At 37.4% G+C, this 24,717-nt stretch overlaps 1 protein-coding gene across 3 annotated transcripts in view; it reads left to right on the top strand.

The window, feature by feature from the left end:
- The window catches only part of LOC144658212 (semaphorin-4A-like), a 49,347-nt gene extending 27,758 nt beyond the window's left edge, over window positions 1-21,589 (top strand). For 2 of the 3 annotated variants that reach the window (XM_078518603.1, XM_078518595.1), the window contains exons 10-28: window positions 576-608; window positions 1,940-2,048; window positions 2,701-2,770; window positions 4,713-4,881; window positions 5,760-5,899; window positions 7,698-7,771; window positions 8,551-8,633; window positions 9,404-9,439; window positions 10,229-10,305; window positions 12,112-12,189; window positions 12,283-12,335; window positions 12,848-13,123; window positions 13,741-13,977; window positions 15,214-15,323; window positions 15,707-15,765; window positions 16,280-16,440; window positions 16,657-16,749; window positions 17,619-17,645; window positions 18,687-21,589. In XM_078518603.1, the coding sequence (XP_078374729.1) occupies window positions 576-608; window positions 1,940-2,048; window positions 2,701-2,770; window positions 4,713-4,881; window positions 5,760-5,899; window positions 7,698-7,771; window positions 8,551-8,633; window positions 9,404-9,439; window positions 10,229-10,305; window positions 12,112-12,189; window positions 12,283-12,335; window positions 12,848-13,123; window positions 13,741-13,977; window positions 15,214-15,323; window positions 15,707-15,765; window positions 16,280-16,440; window positions 16,657-16,749; window positions 17,619-17,645; window positions 18,687-19,144 (2,343 nt within the window). In that variant the 3' untranslated portion in view covers window positions 19,145-21,589. The remainder of the gene's footprint in view (window positions 1-575; window positions 609-1,939; window positions 2,049-2,700; window positions 2,771-4,712; window positions 4,882-5,759; window positions 5,900-7,697; window positions 7,772-8,550; window positions 8,634-9,403; window positions 9,440-10,228; window positions 10,306-12,111; window positions 12,190-12,282; window positions 12,336-12,847; window positions 13,124-13,740; window positions 13,978-15,213; window positions 15,324-15,706; window positions 15,766-16,279; window positions 16,441-16,656; window positions 16,750-17,618; window positions 17,646-18,686) is intronic. The other variant, XM_078518613.1, reaches the window with a different exon arrangement.
- Window positions 21,590-24,717: the final 3,128 nt, after the last annotated feature.

The raw sequence follows: 24,717 nt of genomic DNA, 5'->3' as shown, positions 1-24,717 counted from the left end.
TGTTGAAATCTAGAAAAAACCCTCTTGTAGTAAGCTTGTGTCAAAAAACAAGCCAAGTATCTCTTACTAGTTGCCATAGCAATGATACATTGTATTAAGGTACTAAAAAAGGGTTTTTCAGATAGATTAAAGCTACAGATATTTGGTTGTAGACAATATATCAAGTGTTATACGAATAAAAATATTTGCGAAGACAGAAGGAAGCTCATGCAAATGTTACTGCAACAACCTGCAGTTTACTATATAGAGCCACCTTAACTTGTGTACGTAACTGCAATGAGATTCAATGTGTTTTTAAAAATCATTCTCCAGCAGTTTATTTACGTGAATTTCATTATATCAACTTTCATACAGAACCAGAAATGTCCTATTTTCCACTACTATAATAATTTTTCGAGGCTTTAAAAGAAATGTACATGATAGTTTACTTATTTTGAAATAAGTGACCCTCCAAATTATTGATAGGAAAAGGCTGCTTATTCCAACAGTAATGTAAGTCCTTAATTACTTTTGCAATTTGTGCTATAAGTTCATATATTTTTATGGAAACGAGATTTGCTGCCTTTCCTCTGCAGGTTGTTTATTCACGGGTAGCCAGAGTTTGTCAGGTATGTGTTTAGGTGTATTACAATACATATATGTATGATTATTTTGAAAATAAATCTAACAGTCCAGCACTCCAGAAAGGCTCACAAACCAGGGCTGTATATAACCACTAATAAAATTTACTTTAACTGTGGCACTGCCTGGTTAATTCTTGTTTGGGGAATGTGTGTGTACTACCTTAAGTATTACATGCCGTTAAATGCAAGTTTATTTGTGTATCATTTTATTTATCTGCTTCATTTTCGTTTTTATAATTTTCCTTCTTTGTTAAATTTATATTTCTTTTCTTGGAGATATTAGTTATCACTAGCTACTCTGATAATCCGAGTTGAAATAAAGTTGATGTATGTGTGTAATGTATGTAAACTCCTGGATGTCTCAGGCACCCAACCTTCATTTAGAATGCTCATGTCAATTAAGGTATTTGAAATTAATATTAATGAAAAACTTAGTCCTAACTAAGGAAATTAGAGAGAAAAAGGAGGTCAATCTTTCAAATGGAGAAAATTAACACGATTAACACAAGAAAGGACAGTCTGTGGCGGCAACAAGAACAATTTTTATTTCAACATTGAAATTTTTTGGGCGAAGTCATAAAAAGTTGATGTGTCAGATGTCAACTGCCTTTCTAAAAGCAGGCATGAACTGGAAATATCTTAAACAATATACCTGTGGGATTTCACATTGCAAAAGATCTAAATACAGTTTGTAGAAAAGAGAAACTATCTGGACAGGATCCAGAATTTGGTGTAGTGTAGTTAATGTGTGTAGTTAATATACTTACCGGTAATCAATGTTACAGAAATTAACACCAACAAAAATTAACACAACTATAATTAAATTAACACAATTTTTTAAATTTTGCATTTATTTCATGATGCGTTAATTTCCTATAATATGGTATGTAAAACACTGCTCAAGTAGGTTCTATCTATAATACTTATTTAAAAATTGCAAAGTGTATATTTGTTTTAGAAATTCTTGGTAACCAAAGTCTTGCAGTGATTCTTGTCCTGAACCTTAACAAGATTTTGCTGCAAAATCCAGGCAAGACTTTGGCCACCAATAATTTACCCAGAATGGCAATAAGTATTTTCACAAGGGCATTACATGTGCATGAAATCTTCAGGCTTTTCACTGCTTCACTGTAAAACATTTTTTAGTATCAGTAAAACAGTGCTTTGCATGAACAAAACTTCAAGACTTAATGTATTGTCATGTTTTTTGTTCCTAAAGGTACCAAATTATATAAATATAATAAAATTAAGTCTTCTGTCATGTTAACCTTTAAGTCCAAGAAAGAAAAACTGAGCTGGAATATTTGTATTTTCAGTATGATGAAGGTGCTGAAAGAAGCCTGAAAAACAGATTCACTTCATTCGTGAAGACTAGAATGTTATGTTCTGTTCCTGGAAAAATTCCATTCGATTACAATGAAATTCGTAAGTTTTATGAATGCATTAATTACATTATTTTTTCTTCTTGTTGTTGTTTGTTTGTTTTCTTTTGAGGGGGATTTGATATCTGTCATGTATTTCCTTTAAGAACTGTTTATATCATTTAAAATTATGCACTAAGACCTGAAATTATGAGGCTATATGGAATTTTGGCAAGGTTATAAAACCTTGTCAATTTAGCTGTTTCACCAACATGTGGGAGGTGCCAGGAAGGTTTGCAGGGGCACTGCCATACGCTTTGCTAATGCATTGCCTGAACTAAACTTAGCCTTGACTCATTTTGGAGGCTTAAATGGTTGTGCAGCATACTGTAAGTCTAGCATGTCTTTGCAAGGGCATAAAAAATTGGTGATTAAATCAAATCCAAATTTTTTTTGCTGACTTAGTTTGAATAACACAAACATTTATAAATTTTTAGTGAATTTTTTTTTGGAGGGGGGAGGGAGGGTAAGTGCACTTAAAGCTTCAAACATAAAAAGTCTATTCTTGACAGTTGTTAGTTCCTTGTGAGGTAACTGAAGACATGGGTACGCAGAGTGTAGGTAATTGTGTGCTGTGGCAATCAAGACATTAAGTATTTTTGTTAAAGTTTTTTTTGTAAAAGTAGTAAAAAAGAAATTATAATTTGGGTTTTCAGAAGCATTTGCTACAATCAAAGATCCTACGACAAATGAAGACTATGTTTATGGAATTTTTACCACTCCAGAGTAAGTACAGGTGTAGCTGCATGCACTGCAGTTTTAATTTATGTTTTGATGTTAAACCATTACATCAATGGAAATTTTGAAGGTTCATTTTGTTCATGACTTGGTATTGGTGTCATGTCGCTGAAATCTCATGCAATTTTAATATCATTTTTACTTGTTTGTTCATAATTTGATTTAAAGAGCACCAAAAAGTCAACCTTTGACAAGTCTAAATAAAGACACAAAACGTAGTATTGTCAGTAGTACATGAAAGGTTCCTGTGAGGTAATATCCAGGGGACATTAGGGACAGTAAAAAAACTCACATCATTAGAAAACTAGAAAAAAACTAGCCATGTTTTTCAACAAAAGATTTTAGAGGAGGAAGGGGTTTGAATTTTTTTTATTTTCTCATAGTCCTTTGTGAGTGAAAAGAAAATTTGCACTCAGACTGGTAAGGGTTTTTAAAACAAGCTGGTGACTGCCATAGTTCCATCGGGCACTTGATTTGTGTTGCTGGTTATTCTGGTCATAGCAATGAGCTCACGACAAATAAGTCACATATTACACACAACCGCCTACTCTTCCAGTTGACGCCTACTTCAAAGTATTTCGAAACCCCTGTCAGGACAATCAGGCAGCCAACACAAGTCCGTTGGAGCAAATTCCCGACATGTCCAATCTATGAAATTCGATAATCAATAAAGTTGATTGCAATCGATAATTACAATAGCAATTAATCGATTGATATCAGAAATCGATGAAAAAGACCCAAAGCGATGTGAGTATTGATTTTCATTGATTTTCCACAATTTTTATCGATTATATCGATTGTCAGTGAAATGCCCGGGAATTATGATTTCAGATACGTTTTTGGTACGCATTAGTAGTCGAGTCTTACCTATTGTAATTTGTCTTCACAAAAAGAGATCTGTCCTTCAATTGCTGCTTTTCCTCTAAATGTGTCAAAATTACGAAAAACATGTTCAAAACTCTCTTCGAAAAGTCTTTTCAGTTGAAGTTTACCCATGATACGTGGACAATACCCTCTAAATAGCCCTCTATAAGTGTCTATAATCTCTGTGACCAGACCCGGATTCGTTAAACAACGTATTTTGAAAGTACTGACGTTTTGACTGACTGAACAGGTTCTCAGTAGCTTCTACGTTAGCTGGTATCCAACTCTATCAAAATCACAACACTCTCGGACATTGCTAGCTCTTTTTATTTTGTCTTATCATGAAACGGTGATTAACATTCCATCAGAGTTTGCTGATATATAAGGTCCATCTCCTCACTAAAATGTTGTAAGAACTCATGAATGGTTCGTTTATTAAAACTGATAATAATCGATAAAATTTGATAAAAATCCATACAATTAAGAGGACTTGAATTGTGAGTTTCAATTTTCATCGTTTAATGGAACCAATTGATATTAATTGATTGATTGTTATCGATTATATTGATTACCGGTATATTGATTGGTTTCCGATGATCGATTTTCATGGATTGGACACGTTGGGAGCAAGTTTAAAAACGATTTAAGTCAAACTTAAAAATAATAATTTGCATTCAGTAAAATTTTCTTTAAGTCATAGGGGAATTCAGAGGAACACAAAATAAACATACATGTACAGCGTAGAAGAGCATGGATTGGGAAAGATAAAAATGGATTGTTACATTATTTTAGATTGCTTTTAACCTTCCCTTTCAATGGAAGATGAATTTTTTGGTAAATTGGCGTGAATTTTGCAAACATACAATCTGATTAGCTGCAATCAGTAGAAGGCCGTTAACTATCTGAAGACATGTGTGGTTTGTGTCTTAAGGAATAAAAGGTAAAACTGCTTGCTGTCAGTTTCTACTGTCTTGAGCCTTTGACCCTCACCAACCGCACACTAAAACCGCACACTTAAAAACTTTGCTCTTGCGGTCTATTATTGTTATGATTGTTTGCATTTTAGGCTTGGAGTCCTTGGCTCAGCTGTTTGTATGTACAGTATGAAGTCTGTTAAAAAATTGTTTGATACAAGCCAGTACTTGAAAGAGACTTCCAACAAAGGTTTTGATGGTTCTTCCTTGTGGGTTGCAGTATCTCCAGTAAATTTGACAGTGGTTCCTGGTAGGCCAAAGGTATGTGAAATGGTGCAACTTGTACAGAAATAATATTAACCACCTTACTATAATATTATATTTTTTATTTTTCGTTATTCACTGGGCCTGGAGTAAGACTAGTTCATAAAATTGGCTCAGTTTTTTCGTTTTGCCAGCTACCTTGATCCATACCCTGTGTGGAAAAACACTTATTTCTTGGCATCCACGTTTCTCTAGAAAAATATCAGCTTACTGGTAAAACACAAAAGCCTGGAGTTAAGCTTCTGTAATTGTAATTTTCATCAAAAACTTGTTTACCATTGTCAGGAAGAAATACACACAAGAAATTCACTGAAAGAAAAGTAAGATATTTACCATTTGTTGACACCTTCAGTTCAAGAAATTATCCTAACCTGCTGCTTTTGGCTGTATTAGTTGTATTTATGTTGAAGAATATATTTGCCACAACTTTCATGTAGGTCTCCTTTTAACTTTTTGGATGCTTTTCAACTATTTCAGGGAAACTAAAATTAATATTAATATGCTGAGACAGGCAGTTTCAGTGATTACTTCAGCCCACCGCCACTCACTGTGGTTCTTGCTCTAAATCATTCGTTCGATTCCATGATTTACAGATTCTTTGTACAGTGAGTAGACAAGATCTGGGCATGTAGAGTGAAATTAACAAATGATGTCATAAAGAAAATTCTGGCACACTGCTGTGACAGGGTCTTATCAAAAGTTTCACTTGCTAAATATAAAATTAATGTATTTCATTTTAAACTACTTACAATTTAGATAAAGCCTTTGCACTTGGCATTCAAGTTTCTATGCCCAGCCCAATTATAAGTCAGTTTGGGGCCATCATAATTATCATTACTTAGTGATATCAATGAAATACTTTTTATTTTATTCAGTGTGATGACAATCTTAAAACCAAGAGTTACTCTTGGGAAACCATTAAGTTTGCTTCTGACCATACCCTCTTGGCTGATCCACTTATGCCAGAACCGCTGTTCCAAGCAAGAAAACCTCTGTTTACCAGAGCTGAAACAAGGTAACAAATTTGATCAAAGAAGCACCCTAGAAACCTCAGTCACTGATGCAGAGTTCCTTGACATGACTCGCATTAAACACAGACTTGAACACCTTTCTCAGTGAGGTGTAGGGATTATGTATGTTAGAAATTTTAGCAAAAAATGAGAGAGGATAATGCTTGGAAGCAGCCTAATTTTAGCTAAAATCCATTACTGAGTGATCTTTCCTGACCCTGATGTGATCTGCTCGTTTGAGAAGCACAATTATTGCTTTTTGTGGCTTTGACTTGTAGGGAAAACGTGTAGTTTTAAAGTCACAACTCTTGGTTTATACATGTAAGTTAGAGCATTTTTGTGCTGGCTTCTCAATATCACACTTTCACAATAATTATTTCATTTGACTGCAACGTACCACCAGAATCCATTTTGTTTTCCTTTATTTAAATTTTAAAGCCACAGTGGAGTTTTAGGTAACAATTGTCCTAATTAGCCCAAGAAAAAGAATAAGTGAAAGATTCTAGATGTGGTAGCTGTAATCAAAATAATGACATCATCATGGCAATCGCCAATTACTGGCTGCGGTCACATCTTGACTTCAATATAGAATAACTAAAGTTTTACCCAAGCTGGGTTTATGGGTTAGTCTCAGTTTACAAATGAACAACCAATCAAAATGTGAGATTTCTTTTCGAACGTCCGAGATGAACATATATAAGTATGCAAAATATGAATTAAGTGTGAAGCGAGGGGAAAAAGAAAAACAACAAACAAAAAAATTACATTAAGCAATATAAATGTAAAATATATGGCAAATATAGCCATTGTAAGCACCAATTAAGTTTGAATTCTTTGACATCTAGCATTCGTTAAAGATTTCACCTTATACCCCTAAATTTTTATATGATGGTCAGTCGCACGAAAATAAGAAATAAGAAGGATAACAGCTTTCGCCGGTCAACCATGTTTGCATTTAACAGATCACATGAACCTCTTTCAATTCTGACGTCATCCATACGCTTATCAGAACTAACTGTTGTTAACTGCAGTTGACTGCAGTGGTGTGACCGTGAAGTCGACCGAAAGCACTAACTACAGTTAGATATGACATCACGTAACTTGAGATGTGACTAAAGTTAAACTTAAGTTACGCCGCAGATGTGACCACAGCCACTGTAAGTGTTACAGCGGTTTTCACTTAAGTGTCGAAAGTAGTTTGGTTTTTCTTTGGTTTTGCATTACTATGCTTAGTGATTGGTTTAAAATCTTGCGCCACCTTCTCAGCCAATCAGAACTAAAACCAAAACCAATCGAGACTCGCGCATGCACGTTTTCTCTTTGTGCTGGTGACATGAATTTGCTTTGAGGTTTGATTGGCTCACTGGATTGTCTGTGTCCTTTGTGATTGGCCGGAGTAATAACTTTGCCTTTGGTTTTATGACACTCAATTGAAAACTGCTCTATCATGCAGGTTCTAGAAACTGTTTTCATTGATATTGAATAAGTACAATGTTGGTGCAATTTAAAAAAATATTTTCTCACTGCTTTTTATGGCATAATTAAAGTATTATTCACACCTGCTTCCAAGCAGCAACAAAAATAGCTCAACAATTTATTCATCTTTTAAGAAAGACAATATGAAATTATTTCCAGGGTCTGTGAGACGTTTGGAAATTTTGAGGAAGAGGGAAGCGGAGGTTATTTTGTGGGGGGGGGGGGGGGGGGGGCTATTCTGGCGCATTCAGATAAGATCTAGAACACTCATATTGTACTTAATTTAAACATATTGTGGTCATTAAATCGTTGTGATCTTGATTGTAGATTTACTCAGCTTGTGGTGGATAATGTAAACAGTGGAAATAAACAGGTTATTCCTGTCATGTTTATTTCTACAGGTAAGGGACACAAAAACTATCATGGTTATAATATCCTAGAATGGGGAAAATACTGTATTTTGTTAATTGAATAGCCAGAGGGCATTTCAGTTTTTTTTAATATCACATTTAACTTTAAGTATCACAATCTATAGCGTTTTTCATAGAGCTGGAGTGTCTTGGTTGTAAGCCAAAATTAGTAACATTTTGCCATCACATCCATCACAAGTGAAATAAAGAAACCAGAAAATGGCGTCTGTGATTTAAGGCCGCATAATACTGAACATGCTTTGCTCATTGCCATGTCAAAATAAGGCATTGTGATTTAAATAAGAAGTTTAAACTAGGTGAATAAGCTTGAACTAGGTGACTGTTTATTTGAGGGAAAATACAATAAAATTAGTCAATGAAAAGTCTGAAGGGTGACCATGTGCACTCAATAGATGTGATCGCTTAACAGAGGTCTAATTTACAGTAAATATGGGAGATGATTTTTCAATTTTCACTGCAAAATGGAGGACTGCTTAAGAGGGCCTCTTAATAGAGGTTTGACTGTAGTTTGCCGTGTTAATCAAATAGTTGGGTATAAAAGTCATAAAAGTTCACCAGTTTCAGTTCAGTTGCATTAGTAACTTCTGCAACCCTCAAACTTGGTTCTGGGAGTCACAGTGAAGTAGCTTTTCCAGTCCGAGGACTCAGCATATTCCATTCCATTCATTTGGTCACTCTTGTTGTTAGTGTCATTTTATCTTTTACTTCTTCATACTTTAGTTGACTTGGGAAAATATTGAATCTTTTAGATAATGGCACAGTGTTCAAAGTTTTCAACAACATATCTGGTGATGGCAATCCTATTATTGTGGAGCAGATCAAAGTGTTTGAGGTTTGTGTCCTAGAATACTTGTAACTTCAAGTTTAATAGTGAATTCAGAAACAATTAATTTCAGAATCATTTACTTTTTTTATATCTAAGAAACTGCACCTGTCTACTGTTTATGAATTAGTCTTCAGCTAAAGATATTAGCAATGACTGGATGCAGCTGAGTATGATACAACTCCTGCGGTCTGATTGGTTCCGGGTGCGTATCCGTCGTGAGATGAATCGTATTTCCACGAGAAATCAGCGTTGTACGAACAAACACATGAAATATTTGCTCCTCAAAATCAAAATAGCTGCTCACCAAATGTTGTAAATGTGAAAGGACAAAATAGAAGTGGAATTTAAGGCCTCTAAGTTCTTCTAAAGGCGTGTATTCATCTCTTTATTGACAAAATCGAGTTCTTGTTTCATAGTTTGTGGTTGTTTGTGCATTCTGCAATCATTTTCACGCCATTCCATCGGCCACTTTTTGCCAAAACAAAACACTAGCTAGGTGGCGTCATTCAAGAAAATGAGATTCTTTAATTAAAAACAGTCAAAATACAGTAATTCGCGTAATATTGGGCCGTACATCCAAACTAGGCACAGTTTTTCCCAATATGGACCTCGTGGCTGGTGAATAACAAATATTTATGCAGATCGAGAAGGGTGTGATCCTTCGAAGCCGAAGGCTTAGAAATTCTCAAATCATTCACTTTACATAAAATACATGTATAGTGAAAACTTGTGTGGCTTTGAACACTGACAACGTCTTTTTCTTCATTTCTTTACAGAAACCAGATCCAATCTATACAATGAAACTATATAAGGTAAACTGTTAAATAAACTGCAGGGTCAGTAACATCTTGTACCTTGAATTGGTTGGGTTAATGAAACAATTTTAAATGTTTTACATAAATTGTTCTAAAAATGGCAACAAAACCAATCAAAGGCTCCTGAAAAAAGGTGTATCGTGTGTTTTGATTATTTAATGTAGTGTTTACAGTTTAACGTACAGTTACTGCAATACATTCATTTCTTTTGAGAATGGACTGGTCCTTGAAGTCTAATGAGGGTCGGAAAGGGGGTTTTCCGGTTTTAATTGCCGTGAATCGTAAAAAAAGGAATTTATTTCCCGTGATCCGTGAACGAAAGTACTACCGTGATTCGTGAAATAACTAATTTATTTCTCGAGATTCGTGAACAATGTGTATAATTAGCTCATTTTTCGTGAGATATTCAATGTACATAGTAGTAACGCATGTCAGTCAAGTCAATTGCAAGAATTATTTCAAGCGTATGCAATAATTCAAAATGGTCGACACGCCAGTTTTGTAGTACTATATGGGTGCAAAAACTGGCGTTATAAAAGTCTGTTTTAATTCCCGTGAACCGTGAATTTTCGATTTTAATTCCCGTGAACCGTGCACGACACCCCCCCCCCCCCTTTCCGACCCTTTCTAATGTAAAGAGGATTATCACCTGTGAACATTACAATCAATTTGTCAATTGACCATTCATGCGTATACTTGCTTTTGGCTGATAAAGGAAAACAGTCTCCCGTTCAGTCTCATTCAGTTCCAAAAAAACTGACACTGTACTGACTCGTTCTTTATCAGGGAGCTGTGTACATTGGAAGCAGTTCTAGTGTTGTCAAGCTACCAGTACAGCACTGTAGTCATTACCAGAGCTGCAGGTAAACCTCGACATTTTGCAAAAGTGAAACAGAAATCCATTTATTTATCTAATATGTTTTAACTGTGGTCAGTAGTTGGTATTAATAGCGGAGCTCCCAGCAGAGCCCCATACACATAGAAAATTAACAGAACCATGCTTTTGGTTTTTCATGGTCACCATGGCTAGCGACATGGTTCGCGGGCGCGTACGACGTACGTACGTCGTGCAACGTGGCGGCCATAGTTTGATGGTAGAAAGAGTGAAGCAAGACGGCCGTATAAAGGCGGCCTTTAAAATTAAAAGGGGTTTGACAAGAAAAACAAGAAGCTAAGAAACAAAAAGTTGCTGACAATTACGTGTAGAAAGTAATCGACCGCCAAAAAAGTGGACATTGAGAGCCATAATCGATCGATGACTTTCGTGTCTACCTGAAGAGCTAGCGTTGTACATGAAGGAGCATTCGAAAGCTAAATCGGGTTTCACATGAGTTTCATCAACGATGGATCTATCTAGAATCACCTGCTGCTCATATATGTTCAAGGTATGAAAACCAAACGTAAAACTTGGTGAAAAGCTCCGAAGAGCTCTTTGATTCATAGCGTTTTTGGTGGAAAAATTCTGTTCCTACAAGTTTTCAAGCATTTTTGGAGGGACATAAGCATTTTTGGGAGGGACAGAAGCATAAAGCTCTCTTTCGTAAGCGAAACTATAACAGGATCGCGAAACTATTTTCTATTGCTAGAAAGCAGATAATTTACTGTACTCTTAAGTTATTTTTCGTGCAATGAGTAATGACATTTGCCCTGCTTTAAGATTATTATTTTTGTCGTACCGCAGGCGAGTTAAATTTGTCTTGCACCTATAAACCACCGTAAACATTAGTACATTGGCCGCTTATTCACCAGAATGAAAACATTGTAAGCTCCAGTGAAAATTAAATAAATGGGGAGCTCCGCTTTTAGGCCTGCCTAAATCTATATATTATTGTTGAAACGTGTAAAATCGGTTGCCAACTTTTGGTGATAAAAAAAAACGAGTCAGTGGCAACCAGTTTTACACATTTCAACATTGATATATGGAAGCGATGTCTGTAGAATGATGCACTTACTTGTAGGTTCAGCCGGTACCTATAGCTGTCTACCCAAATGTAACTGCCTGCCTACCTGTGTATTTTGCTACATTGTGTTTGCTTGTCTACATTTGGTTACATTCTTTACACGATCTGTATCTGTAGAAAAATTGTAAAAAAAAAAAAAAAATAATCTTTTCTTTCCTGTATTCAGAAAACCAAGACAGTCTATAATGTGTGGATTAATTTTCAGAATTGTTGCCAATGTTTTGTTTGTTTTCGGAGCAATGTAAAGTGGTTTTGAGCATGGTGTTTGCATTGGGTTCATCTCACTGTTGCAGCTATACCACAATGAAGGAACCTAAGCTTCACATACGTAAAGGCGAATTAAGATTAAAACTTGCATTGTTAATTGTGATACCGATGACCATTGACCATTTTATCTTAATCCCAGTCCCCATTCCAATTTTTTGTCTATGATTTCCAGCGACCCAAATCCTATTTTCACAGTGAAAATTTGCACAAATCCGCCTAATTCCCATTTTATCCCCTTCAGGCCCCTCACTTGCTGACAAATCACTACTTCTACTAGCTGTTGGTGATTGGTTCAACAATTAATGGTCTGCACTTTCACTGAAAACAAATATCGTTTTAGAAATTAATACTATTAAATGAAACTAGATTTCCACAATACCTGCAGTTTCTTGTCACCCCCTGCCTGCCATCAGCTATGTAATATGTGCTCTTGTTGTTTAGAACTTGTGTTTCTGCTCTGGATCCCTACTGTGGATGGAGCAACAAGAAGTGCACCACATTTGACAGCAAGAAAGCAAGGTACAGACCACGAGTTTTACTGAGTCTATTTGGATAACTGTGTTCTTCATTGCTTTCTTGTGTTACATTTTGCCTTAACTTTCCTTTCAACAGTGACTGGGCTCAAGACATCGTTCATGGAAACGTTTCTAAAGTTTGTCCACAAGGTAAGCAAAAGTATATACAAGTGTTGTTGCTGCGTGGAGTCCTTCAATAATGGCCACAAGTAATTTGGAAACGAATCCTCTGGGTTTGTGATCTTTGTTACTGTTGGTGGCAGGTACGTTTACGATTGCAATAAGGGCAAAGGAAAACCACCTACAACCTCCAATAACTGCAGAAGGTGTCTGTGATAGAGGAATGGTAAAAGAAGGCTTTACTCTAAATAATAAATATATACTTGACAATTTGTAACCAAAAAACGCCCATTTCGAATCAACAAATACACAACATTTTTGTTAACATTTTAACAGATCATTACCTACAGTGCAAAATAATGTTTGCTTGATCACCGGTGCTTATCTGTCTTTATCCTAACAGTGAATGCAAACAGCATCTTTTTTTCTCCAAAATTAAGAACAAATTCAAGAGAATATAACTGCTGATCACCAGATAGCACTATTCACGATGGCCCTAGTTATGGAGCTTCGTTGTATTTTTACTCTCTTGTTTTCTTTAGAGCCTCCAACGTGTACCTTGACAGTTACCCGGGAGCAGGTGGGAGGTGTTAGCAGTTTGATGTGCCAAGGAGATGGAGTCCCGCTTCCAAAAGTGACCAGTTGGGCAAAGGATTCCAAACCTCTTCCTGTTGATTCAGACTTCCAGATCAAACCTGGAAAATCAAGTCACCAGGAGCAGTTGGACATCAATAATTTTGGAATGGCACACCTTGGGGTCTATGAGTGTTTTGTGTCTAACAAAGTGGGGTCATCCGCATGTGCCATGAATATCAGAGGTAAGGACCACAGGTGGCATCATCCCAGTCAAGTGTGTGCATGTATTGTGTGACACACATCCCAGTCAAGTGTGTGCATGTATTGTGTGACACACATCCCAGTCAAGTGTGTGCATGTATTGTGTGACACACATCCCAGTCAAGTGTGTGCATGTATTCTGTGACATACATCCCGGTCAAGTGTGTGCATGTATTGTGTGACATACATCCCAGTCAAGTGTGTGCATGTATTGTGTGACATACATCCCAGTCAAGTGTGTGCATGTATTGTGTGACATACATCCCAGTCAAGTGTGTGCATGTATTGTGTGACATACATCCCAATCAAGTGTGTACATGTATTGTGTGACGTAGCAGAAATAAGGCAACATTGGTAGCAAACTCAGTGTTTTCCTTTCAAGTTCTTTAAAGTCTGGTAACACATGGTATCAATGTTGGCTTGTGGAATTGCAATTAACGTTTCCAACACTGTTTTGACAGCCATCATTGGGTGACAATTGTTTTTCTGGAGTTAGTCCATTTTAGCATCCCTCCGTCAAGTGTTATTAACTTTGCACTAAATTATTTGATTTTCTGGGTGGGATTAATTGTTTTTCTGTTATTGTGGCTGTTTTCAGGTACATTACCTGTCATCACATATGCTCTGGTGAAAATCAATGGCACATGTTTGTTTGTGTGTAATGCTACTGGGCTGCCCAGTCCACATGTTACTATCTACAAAGTAATCGGCGACACTAAGCACGTGATCATGTCATACCACACACCCATCAGTGACGACACAGGGCAGAGGTCATACTACTGTGTGGCACAAAATGACTTTGGAGTGTCATTTAGCAAACATGTCAACATAAATGGTATGTTACAAAATAAAGTCACGGATTTTACAACCTCAGACTTACAACAACAACAACATCAACAACAACTTTTTTTATTCGCACCCATTAATTAAATTTACAATACATACAAGTCAAGACTACCCAGAAACAATGGCATTCGAACCACAAGCAGACCCCTTAAGACCTTACAACAGGAATTTGTTTCCGACATGTTAAGACCACCAGTTCACTTCAAACAAATGCTATTTATAAGATTCCCTGTGTCGACTTTCTGTGGAGTTATATTGGAGAAATTGGACGTTGCTTACAAACAAGGAAGAAAAAACATATTAGAAACACAGAAGCCTTTAAAAAAGGTTCGAACATTGCCACCTACGCATGGCTGAACGGCCACTCTTATCGACTTCAAGAATGCACATGTGATCGACAAGGGAAATTTTCGCGTAAGAAAAATTCTGGAATCTGGCACACGGCAATTACAAATGACGCAGACAATAATTTGAAGCAATTACCAGACAATACGCAACGTCAGATTAGCAATTTTATTCCCACAAAAGTATTTTTATTATTTCTAATATATAAATTTCTCATTTTCACACTTTTTGTAGTACGTATCTAAATGACAAAGTGAATATATGCAAGACATAAATGTGAACTGGGGATAAATGCTGAAATGAATGAAATGATCCTCGTAGTGTGTAAGCAACTTAAGCAATTGCGCTTTTAGCCCGAAAAAATAATTGTGATTTGAACCCACTGGGCATTGGGACCTACCACGTTACTGGTGCGTTGCTCTACCAAATGAGCTGTGTAGCCTCCATACGTTATCCTGGAGGTCATGGGTTCAAACACCGCGAGGATCATTTCGTTTATTTCATATATTTTATTGTTCGCGATTTTTACCCATCGCTTGATAAAAACTTGTATTTAAATTTTAACCAGAGAACGTTTTTTACATGTAAAAATCTTATTAACCTAATACTGTTAGTAAAAACTGCCACAGAGTTATCTAAATACTTACAGTCTAAAACAAACTTGAGAGATGCGATTTAGGGCTTAGATATAAACACTGTCATAGGTACAGTAACAATAACGTTTCCAACAGTTCCTTCTTCAACATGTAGCATTGTTGAATTGAAGACTCGCAGCTAGAGAGTGACTACTGGCAGAACGGTGAATGATAATAACAGGATGTTTTGTCAGTGCAGACATTTGCAGGGGGAATTAAAATAAAAATCACATGTTTTGTTACAGACAAGCAAGTCAAAGCTGAGTTGAGACTTACAAATGAAGAGTGGAGTTCAGAGCTCTCTGACAAGACGTCAGAAAAATATAAAGCCCTAGCAGATCGAGTGAAAAATGCAGTATGTATATTGGAACTTAGTTAACTATCTTGAGAGAAGTGCGGGGGAGAGGGTGGGGGAGCATGTGCACGACACAGACATCTCCTATCAGCCTTTTTTATGCATTATATATTTGTGTCAGGTGATCGTGCTTGGCCTTAATGTGTTACACATTGTTGTCAAACGGTTTCTTTGCTTGGTAGCTTCAGTAACAAGTGAAATTAACTGCCTCTCACACACCTATATTGGAAATGAGAGTTTGTGCTCTCACTTCCGCTCAGTCCTATTACGTTAGATCCGTGGGTTGCGTGCGGTTGTACAATTTTTACTGTGCATAATCATTTGCTTTTCTGAGTTTTGTTTGAATGTTAATCTCTTGTGTATTTTATATGTAATTGTTTTAGGTACAGGAAGTATATTCTAAAAATCCTACCCTCGTGAATTTTACAGACATTTTATTCAGGTATGGTTGAATAAGCTTTCTGTCAGCCGTTAATATTTTAGACAACATGTTGGACATGTGAAGGCTAGGTCCCTGTCCGAGTGTGGAACCGGTTTTGTATTGAGCTAACATGAGTAAATAAACTGTTAGTCCCGTTTATCTTGCTAAGAATGGATAGAACATCTTTCAAAAGTGCTTTAGAAGGCTTAGTCGATCAAGGAAGAAAACAAGGGCTTTGATTTGACATTTTTATTCATCGCTTAAGAGTGACGAATTACATCTTTTTCTAGAAGTTTTGGACTCGGTTTTTTTGTTCTTTCACACTTCCAGAACTACTGCACTCACAAACGTCTTCATTTTTCTGGACGTCTCTAAGAATTCAAGTGACTGTTACGAACGCGCATTACTGTTTTCTCCCAAAACTCTAGACATGTCATGATTAGGCTAGAGCCACGTCCACAATCATGAAAGACAGTGACACTTAAGCCACTTTTTTTCTAGTTAGCGTGATATTTTTTCTCTCTTGTGTTCACAGTAAAGGGAGTGTAGTATGTAAAATGACACTGAATTTTGCGGCTGAACCTTCAAGCAAGAATGATGACCTGTTGAAGGATTTACAAGAGAAAGTGTCCTCCGGTAAAGTGGGGGACCTCAGCGTGGATGTAGATTATATTCTTAATGTGGAGCCTGATGTTGGTAAGATATTTTCTTTTCTTGTGTATGAAACGGAACATATGTGAAGAAATTGTCACTGCTTCTGTGTTGCATTGCCAAGCTCTTCCATCTTCCACTGCCGATCACGAACACAACATGCGGTAGTAAAACAATTCTAAACGGGTCTCTGGCGGGTGCTAGCGCATTACATCCGTGTAACCACACACTGATTGTCTTGTGCGCATACATTGATTTCAGAAGTAAGAACTACCCCACGGCCTACCCCATCGGTTTTTAGTACTGTTCTGGTGAGCCTGACCAATGGTAGTACCCAAACGTCTCAAAAGACAGGTAATTCCCTGCCTCTTAAGTAACGCACGAGTAGTGGAAGTTGCGTGTTATGTTTGATATTTTTTTTTTCTTAGCAGTCCATTCGGCGCCTTTTTATAATTTTGAGCTGTCATTAAAAGCACTTGTTGAGTATTTTCGCCGCCATGTTGTAAATTCAAAATTGGTGACGCATACTTAAGCAGTAAATTTTCCAAATGTTCTTTTCTAACAGTTATTCCACTATGGAAATGAATTTTCTGCAAAGTGTTTCTTGAAAACGATCTCAGTATTCTTGCGTTTATTCGTGCAAGTAAAGCAATTTGGTCAAACAGTTTGTTCCTACAAGTAAAGCATTTTTGGTCAAACCATTTTTTTTTTCATACCCGTTTTGCCGCACTTTTCGGGAGCTAAGTTTATCCTGAAATTGAAGAGAATCAGTAACAGTACTTTTTGTTTTAGCAGTACCAAAAGCGGTCGTTTTTGATACAGGTAACATTTAATAGAATTTAGGCCATCAGTGGCTAGTTTCTCGTTGTGAAGTGAGCAATGCAGGGATCATCTAATTTGGCAAACTCGCAAGTCAAGTCGGGCTTGTTTTACACGCAAAATTTCACAGCGACGGTTATCCTTGAAGCCTGGTAACAGAAGCACTATATCGACACGCGAGGCTATCTGTCCAAGGTTGATTTTATTCGTGTGTGTTCATTAAAACATCAAATAGTAGGGTACTAGTACTAGGCGAGTTTACTCAACCGTTTACATTTAGCATCACCACCCAGATGCATAGTGACTGAAGGTTGTACGAAATAAGGCAACTTATATATCATATGTTTATTTTCCTGTTCCTGTGTTTGATGTATTAATATTGAAGTAAATCATTTCCCTTTCAGAACCTACTCCAGCACAAGATGTACAAGGTACGTTTTAACTTCAGTGTAGTGATTGATAATCACGTCCTAAACCCGAGTGCATGTAAATTTCTGTCAGTTTGGCAATTATATACATTGGTAGAAACAAACTGACCTATTGCAAATCCGTGCACATGACTGGTTGTTACATTGTCGACCGCTAACAATTACACTTTCGTTTTTTTAAACGACTTTGTTAGTTGTTTCGGTAGATCATGGTAATCAAGGACCTGATTACGACATGAACGCTCAGCAATAGAAACCTAATCATGAAAAGCAGTTGGAAGAACTGTGATTCTGATCTCGGGACTTGGTATAAGGTCTAACAATTGGTTTTCTTTACCTTGTACAAACATCAGGTATTCAGAAAAAACAAAACTTCTATGCTGGGAATCCAATTTGTCGGATATGTGGTGGGTTTATCATTTGAATTGCTCAGTGGAGCCTGCACCCCATAATTCCTGGGGCAAATTGTTCCACAGAAAGGCCTCGTTATAAATGAAACGTCACTGAAGGTAGTTGGCTACTCATTATCCTCTGTCTGACGGGGAGTGTATACCGTTAGTCGAGTTATGGATCTAATCGTTCTGTCCCTCTTTCAATTGCCCGCGTGCTTGGACATTTGTCCATTGAAAGGGAGAGAAAACAAGAATCCATTGACCTTCGTTTTCGTTGCTTTGCGACCTCTTTTTTTATAAAAATCTCAGACTGCAAAGATTGCACTACAGACTTCGGTCAATCAGTGCCTCAACCTGCCGTGCGACAAAATCGTCATATTGGCTTAGTAATGACTGGCTATTTTTCCCGTTCTCAAACAACCTTCAGAATGTTCACAACGGCACAACATGACAATTCATATATGACCATACATCTATATTAGGTTTGTTTGATCGACAGAAGTCGTTTGCCAACTTTACAGTCGGTTTGACGGTCGCGTAACATAAAAAGCGAAAGTAGCTTACGGTTAAAAAGAGCTATATGTTACATCTTGTAGTGACTTCTAAAGACAAATTACCAAGCTTTTACTCATTGTAAATATTTTGTTGATAGATTCAATGGATGACAGCCTGTTTGCCGTGGCTGTTGTGACAGCCGTGTTGTTAAGTCTAATTCTCGGGTTTGCACTGGGAGTGAAATTTCACGGTCAGGTTATAAACCGCTGTAGGCCGTTATCTCAAGATCCAGAATCTTGTGACGGGCCAAACAACAGAACTATTGAGGGTGTAAAGTATACCAAATCACCACCCAAGGATGAGAACTTCACGAGAAACAAGAACGAAACGCAAAGCAAGAGAAATCTGCTAAAAAAGAAAGGAGCAAACATTGATGAAACGGAAGAGAGTGATAGTGATTCCTCCACTGCTGGGAAGATTGGACAGGAGCAAGGTGGAAAACCTAGCAGCACATCGAGCTCACCTACAAAGTCAATATCGCCATCAGTTTCTATCGGCAGATTTGCAAAAAAGAAACCGTCCCTGGAAAATGGGAAAATATCGAACGTGTGTTAGATGGAAAAGAAAGGCATCGCAAACAGACAAGGGGCTCGCAGGCCCGCTTACCGTGTGCTTGGCCTTTCGGTCTTTGAAAAGCGAATTACAAACCAAACGATCAACGCAATCCATAAATGAAGTAGCAATATCTTGGAGCATTGATGGGTAGTACGCTGTTTTTGTGCTAGAAGTACCTTACAGGTGCTAGAACAAAGTAAAGCCTTACGACGTATGCGTTGCAGTTTATTACAGTTTTATAACATTGCAGATTGACAGCGAGAATCTGCATAAAGTGAAGATTCCTTCAACAGCTACTCAGTCACAAACAATTTAAAGTCCTTATTTCAACTGTATGTACAACAAGAAGGAAAAGCTACATGGCATTAAGTCACGAAGAAACAAAAGGCAGTTAAAGAATTAATCGAACATAAGCTGTCTTATTAATTCTCTTTCCCGCGTAAAGAATAAAGCTTCAGTAATGTAGGTAGGATAAATATTTTTTTATTATGTTAATTTAATGTAGATAGATTTTATATTGTCATAATGAAGTGTTCAGGAATTGACCATGTATTGCTGAATGATGTCACTCCTTGTGTACCACTAATATTCCAGTCGAGCATCAGTTTTATAATTACGCAAAACTTGAGTCAACTCTGAGGCTATAGTATTGAAGTTTCTAGCACAGCCGTTCTTTAGGTAGTCACGCTGCGTCTCTCTCTGGTGTGACGACCCAAATAACGACCAATAACGACTACCAAAGTTTTATTTAAACTAGACATTTTCTGTTGTTTTACAAACGTTCAATAGCCAACAAGATGTGATTATACGGCAGAGATTCATTAAGACTTTTGAAAAACAAAAAAAGCCACGGAAGGGCCAAAATGATGTTGCATGGTGAATGCAGTGGTACGTAATGGAATAAACGTCACTTCTAGTCTTTTATCCTGAGCTGCGAGACGTACGAGCAGTTACACGTAGAGTCTGTACATATGTTCTTTATATTGACTAGGGTCTATCACATACGTGTATTTCTAATTCACCGTAAACTATTTATACAGACATGGGACTTTTGTAATCGTTATAATATTAGGTAATAATCCGACAAGAACACAAAAAAACGTGCGTAAACGATAAACAACAGGGAGCATTTGGAAATTCAAATTAACTACACGGAATCTCCCAGCTTCCACTAACAAATATTAAACGTGACATCTATTTATCACTCCTTTAGTGTGAAATTGTAAATGAAGAGTATTTTTGGCACTGCTTTTTACTGTAAAGATAAGACTCAAGTTAAGATGAATATATTTATTTTGATATCTTGAAACTGAGAAATAAGAAAAGGTGTGCATTGTGGGAAATAGCCGGTATCTTTACTCGTGTAATTGGCTTAAGGATAGATATTTACAAACATTCTAGTGAAAATGCCGGTAGCTAGCATAAAAATACTCAAGAGTTTTTGTCAAGAGCGTTCCGAATAAAGCCAAGTTAGCGTGGATTGCAATAAAACGAAGCGAACACTTAGAATCTCGCACATGTTTTAGATAGTGATGGACTTTGCAATGTAGTTCCAAAGCGTGGAATTTTAACAACGAGTTAAGTTCAGGCCCATCCTCGGAGACCCAGTGGCAGTTAGTGGGGGTGACGGAAGTTTCGCGTTTCCCTCACCCCCATTAACTGTCCCTGGGTCTCCGAGGATGGTTTAGGCTCAGACATCGACTTCACAAATTTTAGAGATTTCTTGGTAGGTTGAATATTCGAAAAAATGAGAAGGATTTATATCAAAGGGGGCATTCCATGCAAATCCTGTTACCGTATTTTCTCGATTAAACGCCGGGTCTCCAAGCTGTATTTGAAAACAAACCCCTTAAGCAATTATTAAAGGTTTAATATGCTTAAAACATTATGTCTAATTATATAGCTGTCATAAATAATGAATAAAAATCATTTCTTAGAAGCACAGGACTTGAACAAACTCCTGGAATCAAATAAACGCCGGCTCTATCGGGCCAAGTTTGAAATGAACGCCGGGGGCGTTTAATCGAGAAAATACAGTATGTTAATGTTCTGTTCTCGTAATGTTTCCAGGCATGCATGAAGTCGGAAACGAGCTCCGTTGCCAAGAGCTCACAGTGTTTGTTATAGTCTCGCCTCAGTTCTGCGCTGCCCTGCCGTGAGGCTGCGTCTTCAACTGCTGTTTCAATGATCCTTTGATGTTTTTGTTTTGTTTTGTTTTTTTAGACTTTCACAAATTATAGATGATTTGTAAAATTCAAATTATTTAATATAAAGTAAATTGCAAAATGGTACCTAGTTAATGCGAACGAGAAATTGATTTGATGTCATTCGACTTGTAATTAGTTCTATGAAATAATGATTACATGTAAATAATTATTCATAATTAAAATTGTGAAAGGTTGAACGATAGTGAATTGCTGATTAAAAGGGATGTTATCTGCACAAGATAGTGTCGTTTTCTGTGATACTCCTTAGTCGAAAAATACGTTTTACGACCCAAGTGGACAAGTTGTGTCCACTCGACAGAGTCGTTGAGTGGAAAAAAACATGTCATTAGTTCACTCAAGAGGCCGCTGCGGAAAGTTGTTTAGTCGTACGGTTGGACAAAAATTATTGTCAACTCGGCAAGTTAACCTGTCGACCGGAAAAAAAGCATCCATTAGTCATGAGCCGGCACAAAAAGTGCTCTACATGTAACATACATGTGTGACATACCTCGTTCCTTTAGCCATGAGCCGAAACAAGTGCGCTGCTTAGCAATTATCCTGCGAAACGCCGGATATGGATGACTGATAACAATGACTTTATGACCATGTATGGGCATCGTGACAATTTGTTGAATAACAAACATGTATGTACCTCGTTCTGTAAGCTAAGAGCCAAAAATGCGCACTACACATGTATACAGCTAATTCTAGAAAGGTTGTCGGAAAAAAGCACAAAAGTGCACGCGACAAGACCGAAAGTAGTGTGGGTAAAAGTAGAGAGCTACTGCACGTACCCAATACTAATATAATAAGATGGCGAAACGACAAACGCTAATTTCGCACATTTTTTCTCTTCAGGCATGTGGAAACAAGGTACTTTTTGCCACGCTGAGTTTAAGAAAAACTTTCAAAACTCAAAGACATGCGACAGTAAACGTAATGCTACAGAAAAAAAGGACTGGGCTAAACTAACCACAAGTAAATCGAGGGAGGGAGGAAAGAAAAGTAAAATTGAAATCACTGCATCAAACAAGGCAACATTTCATTGAAAGAAAGCCGAACAATTCTCCATGTCCTCCAAAAAAACAATTGAAACCCCATACATTCCTTAACAGCCCGAAAGCCACCTTTTTATAAATCAATGTAGATATGCAATGCAATATTTGGGTACCGATGCAAGTGGTACCGAGCTCAAAAATCCCCAATTCGTGTTACGGTATTGCCATCTGTAAAATGGCAAAATTGACAGTTAATCGCACTTTGGTTCGTGGTCTAGGGTTATGAAAATATAACCCAACGAAAGAGCAAAGTTTCTTGAAATGGACCACCATTTTCTCGATAAAAAGAACGGAAAAGAAAAAAAAGAATGCAACAAATTCAATTATTATTTTTTATTAAAATTACAATCTTCAATAACAATGAGCTGTCAACATTACCCCAGTACTAAACTCAGGAATCTGTGGAAATTATGACAATGAAATACAACCTTTACAACATTATTTAATAGAATTTAGGCCATCAGTGGCTAGTTTCTCGTTGTGAAGTGAGCAATGCAGGGATCATCTAATTTGGCAAACTCGCAAGTCAAGTCGGGCTTGTTTTACACGCAAAATTTCACAGCGACGGTTATCCTTGAAGCCTGGTAACAGAAGCACCATATCGACACACGAGGCTATCTGACAAACATTGTCACTGTCACCAAACTCAATGGGCAAAGCAAAAAATCTCCAGAACGATCTAAAATTGGTCTGGATATTCTACAAAAATTTCCAAGAATCTCGTAAACCTCCTAAATTATATTTTGCAATTTCTAAAGTTTCATCTTGATGCAAATGGAAGAAAACGACATTTTAACACTTTAGATTAGGTGTGCTCTAAAATGAAATACTTCATTCTACTTCTGTCACAGACATTTCTGTATCAGATTAGGCCTCGGGCACCTTAGCAAATTCAGGCTCTGCCACATTTAATGGAGAGAAGGAGTTTTATAAATCTGCGGGCCGGCGAGCCATGCGAGTCACTTACGGTGACGGTGCGAGCCATGCGAGCCACTCAAGGCTGCTTTTTACGTCTGTTACGCCGCACTGACCAAGAAGTCCAAATTTTTTATAGTTTATAATTACTATAAGCATTAATATATCATTGTTTCGAAAGAATCGTTAGAGAGGACATACCAGGAATCGCTACGAGAACAAATGGACATATCACAGCCTTCGTTTTAACAAGTATATAAAACCGTTTTAGCAAATATATAAAATCGCTTTTTATCCAGCCATTATCGCACAAAAAATAAAAAAATCATCTAAAATCAAATGCCATTCCCCACCAAAAAAAAAAATTAAAAACATACTCTAGCAAACATCAGCAGGCTAGTATAAACAAAATCAAGAATTTGACAGTCACTCGTTAAACTTAACCAATGAAATGATTTTAGCGTGCGCCATTGAATGTACATGCAACTGGCTTCCTTTTCAGTACTCGTAAAAAGTATTCTATTCTCACCGGTTTCACCTGCCCTTTATAATATTGAGTTATGGGCGATCTGCCGGAAGCCTTCAAACAAGATGCGAGAAAACATAGACTTAGGGAACGGGAGGGTGGGCAGAAAACTTAAGGAGGTCGAAGGCGACCGTGCGACGAGGACAGGAAAAAACCGATAAGAATAAAATATGAGAGAAGACGATAGAGCGGCAGGTACCGACGCAATTTTAGTTAAAGTGGCAACATGTTAATTTGCTAACTCTCCTTTATATGCGCTTGGGTGAGACCGCTGAGAATAGTATTCTATTCTCACCGGTCTCACCTGCCTTTTATGATATTGAGTCAGTATGGGCGATCTGCCTACGCCAAAAAGTGATGCGAGCAACACGGGATAAAACCAAGTAAACACACACCAAAACCGCCAAAAGCACCCAAAACTCAAAAGAGAAAACCCCCACAAGGAGAACGGAAAACCCCCAACAGCAAATTTCTCTAAATATAGAGAAATACCAATAGGCCCTACAACAAGTATGAATTTATTCTTTGAAAACATAGGAAACAGGGCGCTTAAAAGGAGGCTGACTTGATGGAGGGAAAACTAAGACAGAGTTTGTAAATGATTGTAATCCATGTAAATCCTGGAGGACTCTATAACTGGAAGTGAAGCATTCAAAAGCGCGTCTGCAGGGGCTCCAGCTGGCAAAATGTCGGCAAGCTTCATATGATAGGAGGTTGTGGCAGAGCTTTCCAGCCGACGTAGCACATAACATCCGTGACAGTCAGAGGAGCTAGGGAAAGCCAGAGTCAAGGCGCAACCACTTCTACAGCCGGATATGCGGTGTCTCTCCCTCGTCGATTTAGCTCGTCCCAGGTAAAACTTCAAAC

The sequence above is a fragment of the Oculina patagonica genome, chromosome 1 (genome assembly GCF_052425735.1).
Source record: "Oculina patagonica isolate OP01 chromosome 1, crgOcupat, whole genome shotgun sequence".
In the NCBI taxonomy this organism is placed as follows: Eukaryota; Metazoa; Cnidaria; class Anthozoa; order Scleractinia; family Oculinidae; genus Oculina; species Oculina patagonica.
The sequence above is the reverse complement of the archived record's forward strand: the minus strand, read 5'-3'. Positions and strand labels throughout refer to the sequence as shown.